This window comes from Bubalus kerabau, chromosome X (genome assembly GCF_029407905.1).
Source record: "Bubalus kerabau isolate K-KA32 ecotype Philippines breed swamp buffalo chromosome X, PCC_UOA_SB_1v2, whole genome shotgun sequence".
Classification (NCBI taxonomy): domain Eukaryota; kingdom Metazoa; phylum Chordata; class Mammalia; order Artiodactyla; family Bovidae; genus Bubalus; species Bubalus kerabau.
Window position 1 is genome coordinate 153419323 of NC_073647.1, and position 15589 is coordinate 153434911.

Here is a 15589-nt window from a genome sequence, read left to right on the forward strand (position 1 = left end):
CAGTTCTCACTAAATTCAAAAATTTTCAATCCTTTCCTAAATACAGATGAGGTAATAATAAAATGTGGCATTCAAAGCTGAACATTCATTTTAATAGATCAAGAAGGAAAGAACAAGATGAACATCAGCTTGTTCTCAAGGTAATTGACTTTTCCCTCAAGTGTTAATGGGTAGCGTGAGAGGGATGGAAGGAAGTAGTTTTTAAACCTCTGACTGGGTCATTACTCTGTTAAATATCCATCAGTCTTTTGTGTATTCCTTTGAACTTAAACTTGTATTTTTTTAAACTTATAATTTGATTACTATTTATGATTCAAAAATTGCAACTCTACATTGCCAGCTCTACATTGCCATAGGCCTGTTTTCAGTGAAGAGATACCTGCATTGTTAGAGGCTCTTTAAGTCTACACATACATTTTTTTAATTGCACACATCTTTTATTTTTAGCAACTAGCAACTTTGTTTGATATGGTAGTTGTTTCCTCCTCCTTAAATATCCTTTTGATTATTTTCCTATAAAGATATTTTATTCCAGAAATCAGAGTATACTTTAAAAAAAACTCCACATTATTTTTATGTAACATTTCCTATCTGTAGTTAATAGGCAGCCCCTTAAGTATCAAGATAACCAAAGCTTTGCTTTGGTACTTATACTATGCAGTAATTTGCTTATACCCATCCATCTCAGCAAGTGTGCTAGTACCTCCAGTTCGTAGGGGGACTCCAGTTGAGTTAGGACACCTTTGATTACCTGGAGTGATTTGAACTCATTCAGAAAGAGAAAAATCAACTGCATCAAGGTTTTAAAAGCGGCATTTATTGATTGAAAATAAGTGTGTAGATAAGCTCTCAGTAGCACGGACTCCACATTATTTTTTAATGGGTTTGAAGTACATGAAGACTCCTTAAATCTTCCACCATTTATCTTGTGTGTGCTTTTAACCACCACCACATTCAAATGGAGGTGAATTTTCAACATCTTACTAGAAAATTTTTTGAAAAAATTCTTCCTTTAGCAGCTCTTCATAGTTTGACAGACTTTTGGAAAAAGATAAAAACACACTACAGTTGTGTACGTTGAACATTTATTACAACTAATTGGCAATGTGGTAAGATAGTGCTCACGTGGCCTCAATATTGGTCACAATAACAACAAAGCTTAATCCAGCCCAGCGATACAAATGAAAAGTGTAAACTGTGAAGACATTTACATACATAGACGTATGTATAAAAGTGACATTGAAACGACTATATCCTTAAAAAATATAGCGCCCACTAATGCCATTTTACTTCATTCAACTCACACTTTCATGAGAGGTGGTGTCTGTTTTTATATTTAGGACTTCGAATAACTAGGCAGTGCCATGGAAGGGAAGGAAGCTGCCCTAAAGTTTACTGCACTTCTAAGTGGAAGGAAGCAATAGGGGAGTAAAATAAACTTGGCTGTAACAAGCACCCCAGAAGGAATATTCGTGCTTTAAACAATGACTTATGCAACACTTTGTGAAAAGAGCAACACATTTTCCATAAGATAAAGTTAAGAATCCCTGGTAAGTCAACATTTTCATTTCATTTGGGAGACATCAAAAACAATCCAATTAAGTGACTAAATGATTATGACCACAAAAAAATTTGTGTCAGGAGTCAAATGTTGCTTGGCCTTAAAAATAGTATGTATACTATTATGAAACAGCTGATCTCTGTTCCTCGTCCCAGGTTTGGAATACCTATGAAATAATTTTTAGTGTAAAACAGCATCATTCTGTTAGTTTTTTTGTGTATTCCCTTTGTTTTAAGGTGTTTATTTTCTAATAAGGGTCTTTGGTATAATTTAAGTTTCAACATAGAGGGAAATTTTCATTCATTTGATATGTAACATGTCAATTCCCTTTATTCGCATATATACTGAAATGCAGTAGTCTTTGGTTTCATAAAACCAGGTTTCTTTCACATGATTTTTTTGCCAAAGAGAATAATAAATGTATATTGCCTGATTGTGTCATACCCATAGATACACGTAATCAAAAGTAATGATAATAACCTATTCAAGAGAAACAGACCTATAAAATAGCCAGAAAAAGTACCTTTTTTTTTTCTGTATTCATTCTAATTCATATTTAAGTCCCTTGTTATCACTTGATTAACCAAAGTTCCCTTAAAAAAAAATTGTGTAGGCCTGAATGAAGCAGCTTAGCAGAACAGTAATACTGACAAGACATCATCTTACACCATTAGCTAACATGGACATGAAGGCAGTGACCATCTACAGTGTGTGAAATGCCACAGGAAGTCATCAACAGGGGAGGAGAGTTATGTCAGTCCAATTTCTTCAAGAACACTACGTGGGGTTTCAGCTTCCTGTGGAGGGAAAATGTGAGACTCTGGTAAGCAGATCTGGGGAGGTTTGAGAATGTGAAATTGACACGGAAGCACATGCAAGTTTCAGAGAAGCTGAACACAAGCAGTTCAGCAGTCTGGGCACTTCCATGGAGAGTCAGTGCTTATTTAGCAATTTGTGTCCCAACATCAGAGACCATAGAAGATTTTTTTTCAGCATGCATTAAATACCTACTGATTACCTACCAATTGTGCTGTGCTGCATTGCTGTAATACAGAAAGCTATCAAACCCACTGGCATTTAAGGAAATTATTGATAGCTACCTTTCTACAGAAAGGCTTCTCGGATAGCTCAGTTGCTAAAGAATCTGCCTGCAATGCAGGAGACCCCGGTTCGATTCCTGGGTCAGAAGATCTGCTGGAAAAGGGATAGGCTACCCATTCCAGTATTCTTGGGCTTCCCTGGTGGCTCAGCTGGTAAAGAATCCACCTGTAATGTGGGAGACCTAGGTTTGATCACTGGGTTGGGAAGATCCCCTGGAGAAGGGAAAGGCTGCTGCTGCTGCGGCTAAGTCACTTCAGTCGTGTCTGACTCTGTGCGACCCCATGGACTGCAGCCTTCCAGGCTCCTCCGTCCATGGGATTTTCCAGGCAACAGTACTGGAGTGGGGTGCCATTGCCTTCTCCGAGGGAAAGGCTACCCACTCCAGTATTCTGGCCTGGAAAATTCCATGGACTGTGTATCCATGGGGTCACAAAGAGTCAGACACAACTGAGCCACTCGCACTTTCTACAGAAAACGTAAGTTGTCTTAGTGTAAAAATTCAAGTGGAAGTGAAGTCGCTCAGTCGTGTCCAACTCTTTGCAACGCCATGGACTATAGCCTACCAGGCTCCTCTGTCCATGGGATTTTCCAGGCAATAGTACTGGGGTGGATTGCCATTTCTTTCTCCAGGGGATCTTTCCGACCCAGGGATCGAACCCAGGTCTCCTGCATTGTAGATAGACACTTAACCGTCTGAACCATCAAAGACCAGGGAAACCCCGTGAGTTCTCCCCATTCTTCATATATTTTTATTTTCCTTGCTCTCTTTTTGAGTCACACGTATTTATTCCTTTCTTCAGAAACTTACCTTCCAGACCTCCCCAGAGCAACCAATGGCTTCAGTGGAAGCAACATACAGAAAGAATGCTCTGACACCTGAGACAGAAGTGCCTTTTGTTCTGTGTAACAACCAATACTCATCTGTAAATGCCAAAGGAAGACTAACCAAAGCAAGCATACTATAAAAATATTAAAAAATTTTCCAGTGTCCAGTTTTGTACAGCACAAAATAAAAGGACCAACTAGGTCAAATTTCAGGTATTAGTAGCAATAAGTTTGTAATTAAAAGGCATACTAGATTTTAACAGAGGAAAACAATTTTTTGTACCCAAATGACTTACTTTTGCATCCTAATTGTGGTACAGCACAAAACAAGAAGAAAAATTAATCAAACCATAAGTCCATACATTAGATTTAATTTTATGTAAAGCACTATATGGAATAATCTCAGATTAATTATTTAAACTCTGGTCTGTTTCCTTATTTGGAAAACAAGGATCATAGCACTTACCTTTATTTGTAGAGATTAAGAGAGATAAGGCTTAGTGCCTGATTCACAGAAAGTACTCAAAATATATTAGCTGATACATGACACAACTGAAATCTAAATAAAGGTATTTAACCTTACTATAAACCAACTCTATATACAAAGTTCATATAATGACCTTTTAGTATGTTTGTGCATTAAGGAAAAATGGGTAAAAGTCAGCTTTGGTGAAAAAAGGATATTTTTTATGAAGTATTCTTGCCCTCCTCCCCACCTCTGAATTGAACCTGAACCTAACCAGGCTACAGATCTAAATATATATGGAGGATAAGAAAACAAGTTAAACATCGCCATTATAATCTGCCAAATACAGAATGGAAGAAATTCTACCGTATAGGAGACTCAGTTTAACCAAAAAAAAAAAAAAAAAAGGCAAGGGAGGGTAAAAATTATTAAAGATTTACAGAATTATTAAAGATTAATTATTAAAGTACTTAAGTGGCTCAGAGGGTAAAGCGTCTGCCTGCAATGCGGGAGACCTGGGTTCAATCCGTGTCAGTAAGCTCCCCTGGAGAAGGAAAAGGCAACCCACTCCAGTACTCTTGCCTGGAAAATCCCATGGACGGAGAAGCCTAGTAGGCTACAGTCCATAAGGTGGCAAAGAGTCGGATACGACTGAGCGACTTCACTTTCACTTTCATTAAAGATTAACAGAGACTTAAAGAGATCAGATACAGTGTGAGACTTGTTTGGAATCTGGCTCTAAGAAACTGATTATAAAAATGCAATTTCCAGACAATTAGGAAAAAAACGAATCAAGAATAAGATATTAGGAATTACTGTTAATTTGGGGGGCTGTGCTTATCTCTTAGGGATACATACTGAAGTATATAAGATTAAATGATAGGATGTTTAGGGCTTGCTGTAAAATACTCAGGCAAAAAAGGCATGGTAGGGTGGTGATTTATGAAACAACATTGAGTTGTTGATGGCTGTTGGAGATGAGTGATGTGTACATAAGGGTTTCTTATACTGTTCTATTTGTATGGTCTCAGAGTTTTCATGAATCACATTAAATAAGGGGGGAAATTTAAAAATAATCATTTTCACTTAGTTAGATAATTTTTAAAATGTCATACAACCTTTAATGTATTACAGGGTGCCTACATTGAATTCTATACAGTTAAGATTCTTAGCTTATCCATGTAAATGCACCCCCTCATCCTACTCGTTGAAGCTGGTTAGATTTCCCCTTATGTGCTCACTGGCTGCAATCTTATATAGATAGCATTTCTTGAAGAGAACCACATTGCTTCTCAATATGCATTTGAAATATCTGTCCTTTCTAAAAGGCCTAATTTCAAAGAATCATTTATACATTTTCTTCCACTGAGACTTATACAAATAGTGTTAGTTTTTTAATCAGTTGTAATATAAAATTAATTTTCACATATTCACACTGAAATTGTAGCTCAAAACCATCTAGAAAAAAACTACTGTGTATATTAGTCAAATTCATAGAAACAGAGTAGAAAGGTGGTTACCAATGGCTGAGGGGAGGAGAAATGGGGAATAGTTGTTTCTACTAGATACAGTTTCAGTTTTGCAAGATGAAAAACTAGAGATCTGTTGTGCAACAATGTGAATATACTGAACCTACTAAACTGGACACTTAAAAATGGTTAAACTATTAAATTGTTACATTTAAACCATAATTTTTAAAAATTACCTGAAAAATTAAAATATGAAATATATTACTTGTCAAGAGGATGGAGAAGAAAAAAGTCATTCACATGAGACAAAGTACATGCAATACTTTTATTTTAAACATGCAAGGAAAGCTATTTCAGCATCTACTAGTTTAAAGCAAGCGGCTGTATACAAATAACAAAAGAAGCAACATCTTGTTACAGCTGGGCATACAGCATCCAAAGCAAACAGGCATGAGACAATGCATATTTATGCAGCATTAAAACCAGATGAATACCATGTTGCAGGGCTGGGGGAGGGAAAGAGGAAAAAAGTGGAAATGAAAGACCAATGTTTTCTAATGCTATCAATGTATAATGCTAATTTCTCATTTGATAGCCCATCCAGGTGCTTCAAATGTCATGTAGTACAGCAAGAATGGAAGAATGGAAACAACTGATCTGCACCCCTGCCTAATACACATTTTCACAGGTCTTCTTTCAGTGGTAAACCACTGAGCATCTTTTGAACTTGTTTAATGATAGCTTACTTAACTTGGGCTTTAAACTCTCTAAACATTAACAATGAATTATTCGGTAATTTTCTCTTTATAATAATATATGTTGCATGTTTTATTAAAACACAATGATCAGTATTAAAGGTTTTAATATCAAATATAAAACCATATTTAACGAATCATTAAGTAAATGCAGACTTAACTAAATAACTAGTAAAATATTATAGTATTTAAATAATATTAGAATCTTAACTATATAAAATAAATCCTATATTAATACTTTGAAAGGATTACTTACTTTTAAACAATAGATATTGCAGAAGAGACTTCTGACATAGCTTTCTGATAGTTCTTAGAGGGACTGTTTGATATTGTATAGCACAAATATCAGTCGATAAATGTGGCATTACAAATTTTTTAGAAATCGTGAATGTTTTAGCTTAAATATTATATAATAGTACAGATTTTACTTTCTTGTATTATTGCCAAATACATTTATGTGATACATTAAAAATGTTTCCTCATGTATACTATAATTACCCTAAATATAGTCCCATCCTGCCAACATTTGAAGATCAAATCATGCTGTACTGTGGCACTGCTAATTTTGACCAAGCATTTCAGCTCTATTTTCTTTGGTAAACATTTAATGATTGCTAGGTATTCTCTTACAAGATTAATCACAGACGGTTCACAAATGATGACATGTAGGTGTTTGAAATGAAACATTACTCAAAATGATCATAGATCATATTTTTCAAGAAGAAATTAAACCAGTTGCAAGCAGGAAAAGCTGTATCAAGATCACACACAAAATGAAAATAAAACAGAAAAGAGGATGAGAACAGGAAAATTATTACAAAGGTAACAGTTCTAAAATGTTCTATTATTACACAAGGTAATCAGTCACCAAGCTGAGGATATTTTCTTTCATAAGCATATCAGCTCTCTATTTCCTCTGTGAAATTCTGCATACACGATGAGTGGTCATTTAGTACACAGGGACATTAAAATATTCATGACGTGGCTACAAAAGAAATGCATATATTCTTACACACAGTATACAAACTGACACAGACACAATCAGATTTCTAGAATGTTCAGTGCACAGCAAAGAAAACTTAATTGAAACTTAGAATTTGTTTTTAGAATTTGGTTTATGGCTGAATATTTAACTTCTAAACAATGCCCAGGAATTCATATTCATCTTTTATAACTTTACTGTATATAACAATAACCAAAAAGATGACCTATGTCCTACAAAATCCAAAAGCACTGTATTTACTAAAAATATACTGAAAAGATTTTTCAGTATAAGTCATCTAGTCAACACTGAGTTAACACAAAATCCAGTTAGAATACTCCCTCCCGCCAGTGTTCAGGTTCATCAGGATTTTACTACATGAAGCAAAAGGAATTTAATCCCTTAATGAAAATCATTACATCCTAGAATGACCATGAACTTTTACAGATTCTAAAGGAAAATCCTTCCTAAGAAAAGAATGGAAAGTAGTTACCCATTTAGTAGCAATAGAGGTTTTTAATCATTCGCTTAACTTACCAAAAAAAAAAAGAAAATTCCAAAGACTATGCCTTTGTGGCGAAGGGTATTTATTACTTTTAAAATAATCCTGAAGACAGATTTTAAAGAATTCACCAAACAGATCTGTTAAATGTCTATGCCTCTAAATGTATCTAAAAGGATGTTTCTCACAGATCAACAAGGTAACCTGAAGTGGTTTTAAACTGACCCTAGAGTGCACATAAGAGATGAATATCTAGGGATTCCAAAACTCCCTGAAACTAGGGGCAAAATTAGATACAGATTTTCCTGAAAAGGCGGCCCATGGACCATCAGACTCTCAAATATACCCTGAGCCAAAAGGCTTGTGACTCAAAAAAGTTTAAAATTGCTTGACTGCTTTTAAGATATCCTCAATTTACTATTTGTTCAACTTGGCACTTTGAACTGTTAGGCTACAAAGTCAATATAAACTGTTCCAATAAAATATGTAACAGATACCTTATATAATAACCATTAAATACAAAAGTATTTGAAGAAAAAAGCCAGTAAAATTTTAATCCCCAGATAATCCCTAAACAGTTTAAAGATAATTGCTTTTTTTCTCCCACTCAGAACATTGTGAAATAAAGCAGAAAGCTAAAATAATATCCATAATAAATTGAACCCCCAAATGCTTCATTTTCATGAGGGAATTCTATTTCTGTATCAATGATATTAATAATATTTTTTTGGTCAATGAACTCTGAACCTATTTCAATATTCTCTGTGTAAAATAATAAATTATAAGCCCCAATGATGAATCATTATCAGAGCAAAATTTGCTATGAAAATATCATCAGTTAAGTAAGTGGGACTATCTCTTAGGATTTAATGTAATTAAACTTTTCACGTAATGCTAAAGTGTAAGTAACAAACTTGACAAGATTGTTATTACAAACAATTTATATATCCTACTACATTTTGATGCATGTCAGTACTCCAGCACGTATTCTACTATGCTTTTTCTTACACCCAAACTCTTGCTGTAAAACATATTCTCTGTTTTCTGGTGAGAGAAAAAGAAAAATTTAAGTCTATCAAATAAACTTTCACCTAAATAATGCCAATATTTGAGCCTTTATAGCTTTGCATCTTTTTTGTTTTGTCTCTCAATTTTATATCACACCATGTAAAAACCAACAATTAAAAGAAAAATTCAGTAAGGGAGGAAAAAAAGAAAACAAAAAGGTAGTTTCCCAAACAGGGTCAAGCACACAGCAGTTCCTCACCAGAGGAGACAACCGTGAAAGAAAAGGAACAATTCTATACGAGCAATTCTCAACTGTGACCACCTGGGGCATTCCTAATAGACCTTTTACTACCCTTTAGGAAAGAACGGTTGTCCATGGGCTTGCAAAGAGTTGGGCACAACTGAGCAACTAAACTAAACCACTACCAGGAAAGAAAAGAGTTGATAAAGCCAAACTATTCTTTATAGCAATGATTCATATTACTGTACTTAAACAAGAAATTAGCATCCAATTAATTGTGAAGAATACTCTTCAAAGGCAGAAATCCTCACCTGAAAAACATTCTTCAAGAAGAAAAACTCTAAAATCCACAAAAACAAATGTATTCTTTCAACACTTTTAAGTTGCTATAACATGTTTCAAATACTTTCCGATTTTAAACTGACAGAAGCAGAAAAGGTTATGCTATAAATAAATGCCTTAAAGACCATTTAACATTTAAGGTTGATTTTTAAATGATAGATATGCCCATAATTAAGTTATTTTTTCTCTTATATACAAGGAAAACATTATAGTGGATTAAATATAACTCCAGTATTCTGGGCCTTCACACCAGGAGAACATTTTATGAGTCATGGAATAATTATATTAATTAAGAATAGGGGAGGGTGAAAGTCCTCTGCAGAACTAGACCTACTGTCTTCTATGACCTAGCAAACTGAGTTAAATACACTGAAATGTCAGTGATACAGACCGTGTGGGAATAAAGACCAAAAGGAAAATAGTGAGAAAAAAATTTGTAATCCAGTGTATTACACAAATAAATATAAACCACAAGTTGCCCTTAGTACACATTGGAGACCTATTTTTGGACTAAAGATTAGATATTTACTATTTTAAATCTGAAATGGGCCTTTAATCTGGGCAAATCACTGACTTCTTCCCCATTAAGTCTATGCCAAACCTTCAACATTTCAAGTTATCTGCCTCTCTCTCTCCTCAGTCCCAGCAGCTCTCCTCTAGACAGTTTATCAACTCATCCATCTCATGAGGAAAAAAAAGAAATCTGTGGCCCATTAAGCTCATTAAACCTATTAAACTCAAAACAGAGGGGGGAGAAGACTCATCTTAAACCAATGCTTGTGATTGCATTCCTATTCACCCTCCCAATATACTTTTTCCATTATTCTATTCCTGTTTTTCATTGCTCTCTGCATTTGCTCTTTTCCTGAGTATACATGCACATTCAACTTTCCTCCATCCTAAGAATAATCTTTTTCTCAATCCAAGGGATTGGGGGAAGGAGGAGAGGGGGACGACAGAGGATGAGATGGCTGGATGGCATCACCGACTCGATGGACGTGAGTTTGAGTGAACTCCGGGAGTTGGTGATGGACAGGGAGGCCTGGCGTGCTGCGATTCATGGGGTCGCAAAGAGTCGGACACGACTGAGCGACTGAACTGTAGTGGGAAGTGTAGGACAACAAACACAGCAGCAAGGAATTAAGTTACACCTGTTCTCAAAACCACCTATGTTCCTAAAACAAACCCCATTACCTTAAAAATTCCCAGATATTCACTATACTAGGCTGATGACTCACAAGTAAAATAATCTAAAGGCTTAAGTCTTGTTGGGATGAGAAGTACTTAAATAAACTAGTGGTATGGATCCAAAATGGAAAACCTAGTATCCTGATTTTTCTTTCTGGTATGCAAGGCAATCAAAGAGAAAATTACGTACATTTAATCATATATATGCATGCAGGTTCGTGTTGACCCTTTGAGACCCTATGGACTGTGGCCCACCAGGCTCCTCTGCCCATGGGCTTCTCCAGGCAAGAATACTGGAGTAGGGTACCATTTCCTTTTCCAGGGTATTTTTCCAACCCAGGGATTGAACCTCTGTCTCCTGCATTAGCAGGTAGATTCTTTACCACTGAGTCACCAGGGAAGCCCTAAAAAAAATATATATATATATATATATATATATAAAATTTGAAGTTACTGCTACACTCCAGTTTTTCTTAAAGGGGCTTCACTTATTCCATGCACTATAAAGTAGTATCCTTAGTCCTTCATGTTCTAGAATACAGTGGTACTTTTTATTGAATACTGTGGCAAAGTCCTTACTCTTAACTCTGGAACCCTATACCTTGAGCTAAAGACCAAAGGGCCGCCGAGTATCCAAACTCATGAAGATCTCTTTTTAGCAATGAATAAAAAGAGAAAAAAATGAAAGCACTTTATGTGGTATCTTTTAGGTGACAGGACTCATGGTGTCTTATTTCACAAGCACTTTTGAAGCACTAGGAAAGTTGAGTGATTTTTTTTTTTTTTACATTACATGTTTTAAAACAGGAGGGGGGGGGAACCTCAAATATCGTCCGAGGTAATACTTTTAATGTCCTATTCCTAGATCTTTTCTTACTTGATAAACCTTGAGTATCTTTCCATATCATTACATACAAATTGATCTCATTTCTTTTATAGCCAGGTAACAGTTTCATATATGGTGTACTGTAATTTTCTTAACCTATTTCCCATTGATGGACATTTGATTAGGTTCCAATGGTTTAGTATTATACCCAGCGTGTGTCTTAGTGCATTTGTACATTTCTGTTGGATAAAATTCCTTCAAGTATAACTAATGGGCAAAAAGTATACACATTTGTTAATAGATATCACTAAACTAATCCTCCAAAATAGAATACAAATTTAAGTGTTCATAAGGAGGAAACAATTCTTTGCCAATCCAAGAAACAAACCAAAAAAATAAAAATAAAGAAGCAGAATAATTAAGTTAGTAAATACAACTTTAGACTGTAAAGAAATAGTTTTAAGTACATCTTAGGGTAATTGTATTGTATTTGTCTTGGTCTTCCATTTGGATCATAACTTGAAATGCCCTAAATTTAACCAAGGTTTTCAAAATATAAATGATTTCTTGGAATCACTGAATTTCAAATATTCTCTTTACTAAGTAAATTCTATAAGACTAATAGGGCATAAAAGAAAGACAACAAAAAAGTATGTATGTACAATATAAGTCTATATTATATATGTAAATTCTGGTCATTTAAACTATTCCTCTCATAAGGAATTATCAAATCCCTAAGGTGGATAGGGAAGTCGGCAGCAAGTTCAAGTGTTCTAACTGCATGCAGGGTATGCTCAATTTTGTTTCCAGACAAAAACTAAATAACATGAATAAATGTTAACAGATTTAGTTGTTGAGGAAATTATACAGTGACATCCCGTAAGTTTTGCTGTGGGTTATCTCTGGTTATCAAAAGTTATTTTGATCAAGTAAAAGTAATTTTGGTGAATCACAGAGGTGATTTTTATAGCCATTTACATGTTCTTGAGCAGATTTATCCCTCTCTTCACAATTTTTAGGGTTTTTTTCCCTTATACTTTTGATTCATTTTTGGCTAGTCATTTGTAATCTGCACTATATATTATATTGAAAAGATGTAGCAGTCCATAAATATAAATGGAATCTGTAAATGAAATGTTTATATATTACATGGTGTTAAATTAAACCAGGGTCTCTGGACCTCAGCACCATTGACACTTGAGGCTGGATAATTTCTTACTCTGAGAGGGCTGTTCTGGGCATTATTAGATATTTAATAGCATCTTTGATCTTCACCTACTAGATGCCAGTGGCACCTCATGGCTAGTAGTGGCTAGTAGTAACAATCAAAAACGTGTCCAGACATCGCCAAGTGTGCCCTGAGGAGGCACAACTGCCCTACTCCCAACTCCAGTTGAGAACCAGAATTAATCTAATTCTCTGGTTGGTGAGTAAGATTATATTCTAGTGTCTTTGCTTGTATTTGTTAATTTTCCTATAGTGGGAATTTTTATTTAAAAAAAGACCACAGAAAAAGCAATAAAAGAAAAAAAAAAAGTCTCAGGAGCGTAAAAAAAGAACTCAAACACTGAAATTTTTCAGAAAGTACTTTTTTTTTTAAATCATGTCAACTTACTTTAATTTTAAAAAATAAATACATAAATAAACAAAACCATCACCAACACCTAGGAATATGTTCTTTGCAGGTAGGTCCCTGTGCAGGTCTCAATCCTAGGGCTCATGCAATCAACTTAGTAGATCAGGATCAGCATTGAAAAAAAAAGAATAGAACAGACAACATGAGACTATAAAACAAGAAATACAAGTAAGCATATATAATTTAAGTTTATGTATATGTAACTATTGTGATATAAAAAAGTATGGTATTACTGTGGCTTCTTGTCAAATACTTCAGAAAATCAGATTTACAGTTACTGAATATTTTAAGTTATTCCAACTTTTACTACAAATAGACCAGAGTAGCAAGAGTTGGCTCAAAATGAATTAAAATGAAAGAGTAAGGAGGAAATTCTCAAAATTCTGAAAAGCAAAGGAAAAAGAGCTCAAAAGACATAGAGCGAATGATTACAACCTGAAAACCAGTGACCAATGGCATTGGCCAAATTGCTTCTTATTAAATGCAAAGTGAAAGGCAAGATTTGTTCCACCTTCTGTTTTCTCTGTATCTACCCTTCTGTATTTTCCATTTGAAGCATTAATGTAACTAAACCTCACTTATCCATGAATGTGTTCTAGTAGAACCCAATCAAGTTAACATATAAAAAATTAAAATATGCTGGTATAAAGGACTATAGTCTTGTTAATTTTTAACCGAACTGAAAAGAAGAAGGTTTAGGCTTAAAGGTTTTAATATAAACAGTGGTAATTACAAAGGAATTATAGGAGTTTGTCTGATTAAAACCAATCTAAGAGGATTTTTATCAAAATGCTTTTTGCTGTTATATTACTGTATATATTTGAAAGCATCTGTTTTTTAAAACAATGTAGGATATTCTTGAGTTTACCCAATGCCTTAATATTAATTAGCAAGATTTTAATTAAAAAAACTTATTAAGAGGCATGTTATTAAATACTTCAATAAGTACTCACTTAAAATACTTTTAATTTACAAAAGATCCATGTTTAAAGAAATCCCTTTGTCGCCTAAGATTCTTACCTTTCCATTTTTATGCAGTCCAAAAGATTTATTAATTACTACTTCCACAAAGATGTTGTATAGTACTAAGATATATCATGCAGCCCCAGCACTAAAACAAATCAATTTTAGCAGCACTAGTTTTCCATAGAGCACCACTTTCTAGATGAGGCAAATTAACAATTGTAAATCCAATAAACCTGTTCATATAGTGGACCACCTTGAAGTAGAAGCAAATTCATGAGTGTAATGCTTGCTTTTGGTAGCTCACTTGTTTTTCATTTCTCAGATTACTTTAGTGAGAAACAATACCAACAGCAAACAAAGCTCAAAAGGAAAGCCTCCACAAATTTGAAAATGATGCTGTTAGTATAAAAAAAAAAAAAGGTTGACACATCTCAAAGCGCTGATCAACACCATCATGCATCTACCGCTGAGGGTTAAAGCCCAATGCCCAGTATTTAACTATTTGATCTTCACAGATCAAGCAAGGACTTGAAATCATTTCACGTGCAACAGTTTTTGCATAACACCCCATCTTATCCATGCCACAAAAATGGTAAATTTAGTAGTTACCAATAAATAAGTTGGGGGTCAAAGGGACTAAAGCCTTAGACTGCTCTTTATCATAAGATATCCTCAGACAAACCTCCCCATTCTTCATTCTGGCTCTATAAAATTAAGGAGCAGAGAAAAACTGGTAAGTGCCTGACTTCACAAAGAATATGCACTCTATTATTTCCTTTGTCATTATATGTAATGTTTATAAAATAAACCCCAACTGTACCACACCCCCATGCCCTCCCTCCAAAAAAAATCTAATCTAGCTTAAAATAGGTATTTGGTGCTGGGGAAAATGTTCCAAGTATTGCAAAAAAAAAAAAAAAAAAAGTCAATTTAGCAATCTCAGCGTGTTGCACTTTAATAATTTAAGAATCAAGTTAAGTACTAGTGGCATGTTAAGAAAATATGTTTTAAATTCCAACGGTCAAACATTAAAAATTGGATAATGGACCAATTTTTCTGGGCTTTACCCCCAAATCTAATTAAGGAGTCATACACTGGAATACCAAAAGAAATAAATATAGAGTTCAGTCTAGAAATATTAAAACTGAACCCTTCTTTACTAAGTAATTAAGTAAAATAAGAAAGATATCTATTTTTTAATCATAATGTCTGCTATTTTAGTAATTATGATTCAAATACACATTCATTTTATGTTCTCATTACTGACTGTAAAATGCTAATAGAAAATCTACTTTATCCACTGATGTCTATCTACCCTATTTGCCTATGAAATGAAGGACTACCTAGACAAACTACATAATGTTTACACAAAGTAAAAGAGACATTTCAAAGAAATATTTCTGGAAATAAAAATTTATAGATAGAAATGTATTATTTCACAAATTAAAAAAGGATTAAAACCAAAATTATTTTGTGATTTGCATATATCTTTAAGCCAGCAGATATTTTCAATATAGTTCAGTCATCTTTGGTGTTTAGAACTGATTCAAGTAAAAGACCTGATACCAAAGAGGAAAAAAAAAAAAATCATGATATATGTAAACTAAATTAAAATAAATTTGGACTTCTACAAATAAGACTGCATTTAGATAACTGTCTTTACAGCTATATGTACAATTTTGGAAGCAAAATCATTTCATGACATAAACTAAGTGATTATT

General features: G+C 34.2%; 1 protein-coding gene across 6 annotated transcripts in view; it reads right to left on the reverse strand.

Moving 5' to 3' along the window:
- Positions 1–1649: 1649 nt before the first annotated feature.
- AP1S2 (adaptor related protein complex 1 subunit sigma 2) overlaps positions 1650–15589 on the reverse strand; it is a 157763-nt gene continuing 143823 nt past the window's right edge. The window contains exons 5-6 of one of the 6 annotated variants that reach the window (XR_008708809.1): positions 14478–14572; positions 1650–2358 (exon numbers count right to left, since the gene is read on the reverse strand). Coding sequence is in view for 3 of the 6 variants with exons in the window: in XM_055565789.1 (XP_055421764.1) it covers positions 2311–2358 (48 nt within the window). In the remaining 3 variants the exon portion in view is untranslated. Of the gene's footprint in view, positions 2359–5733; positions 7163–12839; positions 13012–14477; positions 14573–15589 lie in introns of those variants that run through there. The other 5 variants (XR_008708807.1, XR_008708808.1, XM_055565789.1 and 2 more) reach the window with 5 other exon arrangements.